This window comes from Mizuhopecten yessoensis, unplaced genomic scaffold (assembly GCF_002113885.1).
Source record: "Mizuhopecten yessoensis strain PY_sf001 unplaced genomic scaffold, ASM211388v2 scaffold10629, whole genome shotgun sequence".
In the NCBI taxonomy this organism is placed as follows: Eukaryota; Metazoa; Mollusca; class Bivalvia; order Pectinida; family Pectinidae; genus Mizuhopecten; species Mizuhopecten yessoensis.
Window position 1 is genome coordinate 37,070 of NW_018408642.1, and position 2,861 is coordinate 39,930.

At 41.2% G+C, this 2,861-nt stretch overlaps 1 protein-coding gene across 2 annotated transcripts in view; it reads left to right on the forward strand.

Moving 5' to 3' along the window:
* LOC110461498 (coiled-coil domain-containing protein 40-like) overlaps window positions 1–2,861 on the forward strand; it is a 92,046-nt gene that overhangs the window by 34,730 nt on the left and 54,455 nt on the right. For both annotated transcript variants that reach the window (XM_021514977.1, XM_021514978.1), the window contains exons 6-7: window positions 238–482; window positions 716–799. In XM_021514977.1, the coding sequence (XP_021370652.1) occupies window positions 238–482; window positions 716–799 (329 nt within the window). The remainder of the gene's footprint in view (window positions 1–237; window positions 483–715; window positions 800–2,861) is intronic.

Here is a 2,861-nt window from a genome sequence, read left to right on the forward strand (position 1 = left end):
ATTACTATATATAAGTATCCTGTGACTATATATAAGTATCCTGTGACTATATATAAGTATCCTGTGACTATATATAAGTATATTGTGACTATATATAAGTATACTGTGACTATATATAANTATAAATATACTGTGACTATATATAAGTATATTGCGACTATATATAAGTATACTGTTACTATATATAAGTATACTGTGACTATATATAAGTATATTGTGTAACTATTGTTTGAACAGGTGGACAAGGTTTCCCTACAGAACCAGACACTTACCAGCCTCCACCACAGCCCCAGTCTACAGACTATGGAGCGCTGGTACAGCAGGCCCCAGGGGGTTATGGGGGTGATGGGGGTGATGGTGGCGGTGACGACAGGGACAGTGAGGGAGACGATGAAGATGATGAGGAGATGGAAGACGTGGGTGAAGGAGAATCGGAGGGAAGTGATGAAGAAGGAGATATGGTGGTGCTTGACCCAGACCATGTAAGTCTACTGTACCATGTTCAACAGTGTAGCGACTAGTTCAAAAGGAAAGCAACAACATTATCAGCTTTGTAAAACTTTCTTCTTGACAAAACTTTTTTTTAAGATAGGGTCCAGTTCTTCATACTGTGACAGGATGGTTGTATTGTGATAGCCTGAACCTGATTTATTGTAACTGATAATAAAAAAATCACTGCTTTTGCTAAAAAGATTTCCAATTTCTTATATTTCAGCCATTGATGAAAAGATTCCAGAATGCTTTGAAATCACATCTCAACAACCAGAATGAAAAAGTATCACTGGAGCTGAGGGAGCTGGTGAGTAGACTGTCAGCACTGTCTGTATATGACTGTTGAGTAGACTGTGTCAGCACTGACTGTATATGACTGGTTAGTAGACTGTCAGCACTGTCTGTATATGACTGGTGAGTAGAGTGTGTCAGCGCTGACTGTATATGACTGGTGAGTAGACTGTGTCAGCACTGGCTGTATATGACTGGTGAGTAGACTGTGTCAGCACTGGCTGTATATGACTGGTGAGTAGACTGTGTCAGCACTGACTGTATATGAGTGGTGAGTAGACTGTGTCAGCACTGTTTGTATATGACCAGTGAGTAGACTGTGTCAGCACTGTCTGTATATTTATGACTGGTGAGTAAACTGTGTCAGCACTGTCCGTATATGACAAGTGAGAAGACTGTGTCAGCACTGTATGTATTTGACTTTTGAGTAGACTGTGTCAGCACTGTCAGTATATGACTGGTGAGTAGACTGTCAGCACTGTCTGTATGTGACTGGTGAGTAGACTGTCAGCACTGTCTGTATGTGACTGGTGAGTAGACTGTCAGCACTGTCTGTATGTGACTGGTGAGTAGACTGTCAGCACTGTCTGTATATGACTGGTGAGTAGAGTGTGTCAGCGCTGACTGTATATGACTGGTGAGTAGACTGTGTCAGCACTGACTGTATATGACTGGTTAGTAGACTGTCAGCACTGTCTGTATATGACTGGTGAGTAGACTGTGTCAGCACTGTTTGTATATGACCAGTGAGTAGACTGTGTCAGCACTGACTGTATATGAGTGGTGAGTAGACTGTGTCAGCACTGTTTGTATATGACCAGTGAGTAGACTGTGTCAGCACTGACTGTATATGAGTGGTGAGTAGACTGTGTCAGCACTGTTTGTATATGACCAGTGAGTAGACTGTGTCAGCACTGTCTGTATATGACTAGTGAGTAGACTGTGTCAGCACTGTCTGTATATTTATGACTGGTGAGTAAACTGTGTCAGCACTGTCCGTATATGACAAGTGAGAAGACTGTGTCAGCACTGTCTGTATATGACTGGTGAGTAGACTGTGTCAGCACTGTCTGTATAATTATGACTGGTGAGTAAACTGTGTCAGCACTGTCTGTATATGACAAGTGAGAAGACTGTGTCAGCACTGTCTGTATTTGACTTTTGAGTAGACTGTGTCAGCACTGTCTGTATATGACTGGTGAGTAGACTTTCAGCACTGTCTGTATATGACTTTTGAGTAGACTGTGTCAGCACTGTCTGTATATGACTTTTGAGTAGACTGTGTCAGCACTGTCTGTATATGACCAGTGAGTAGACTGTGTCAGCACTGTCTGTATATGACTTTTGAGTAGACTGTCAGCACTGTCGGTATATGACTGGTGAGTAGACTGTGTCAGCACTGTCTGTATTTGACTGGTGAGTAGACAGTGTCAGCACTGTCTGTATATGACTGGTGAGTAGACTGTGTCAGCACTGTCTGTATATGACTTTTGAGTAGACTGTGTCAGCACTGTCTGTATATGACCAGTGAGTAGACTGTGTCAGCACTGTCTGTACTTGACTTGTGAGTAGACTGTGTCAGCACTGTCTGTATATGACTGGTGAGTAGACTGTGATTTATCTAAAGCCAAGGTCATTGGGCATGATTTATCTAAAGCCAAGGTCAATTGTGGAATGATTTATCTAAAGCCAAGGTCATTGTGGCATGATTTATCTTAAGCCAAGGTCATTATGCATGATTTATCTAAAGCCAAGGTCATTGTTGCATGATTTATCTAAAGCCAAGGTCATTATGCATGATTTATCTAAAGCCAAGGTCATCGTGGCATGATTTATCTAAAGCCAAGGTCATCATGGCATGATTTATCTAAAGGTTATTTAACATGCCTTTTTTTTGTATCCTACCATCAAAGCAATCAATCAAGTTCTGTCAAAATAAATAGAACAGTCTAAAGAACTTGAAAAACATTTCACAAGCTTTGCCACTTCCTAATATAATAACTGTGCTTCATGTGTTGGATAGAAGGCCCTGTCTGTGTATAATGTGTTGGGTAGGAGGCCCTGTCTGTGTATAATGT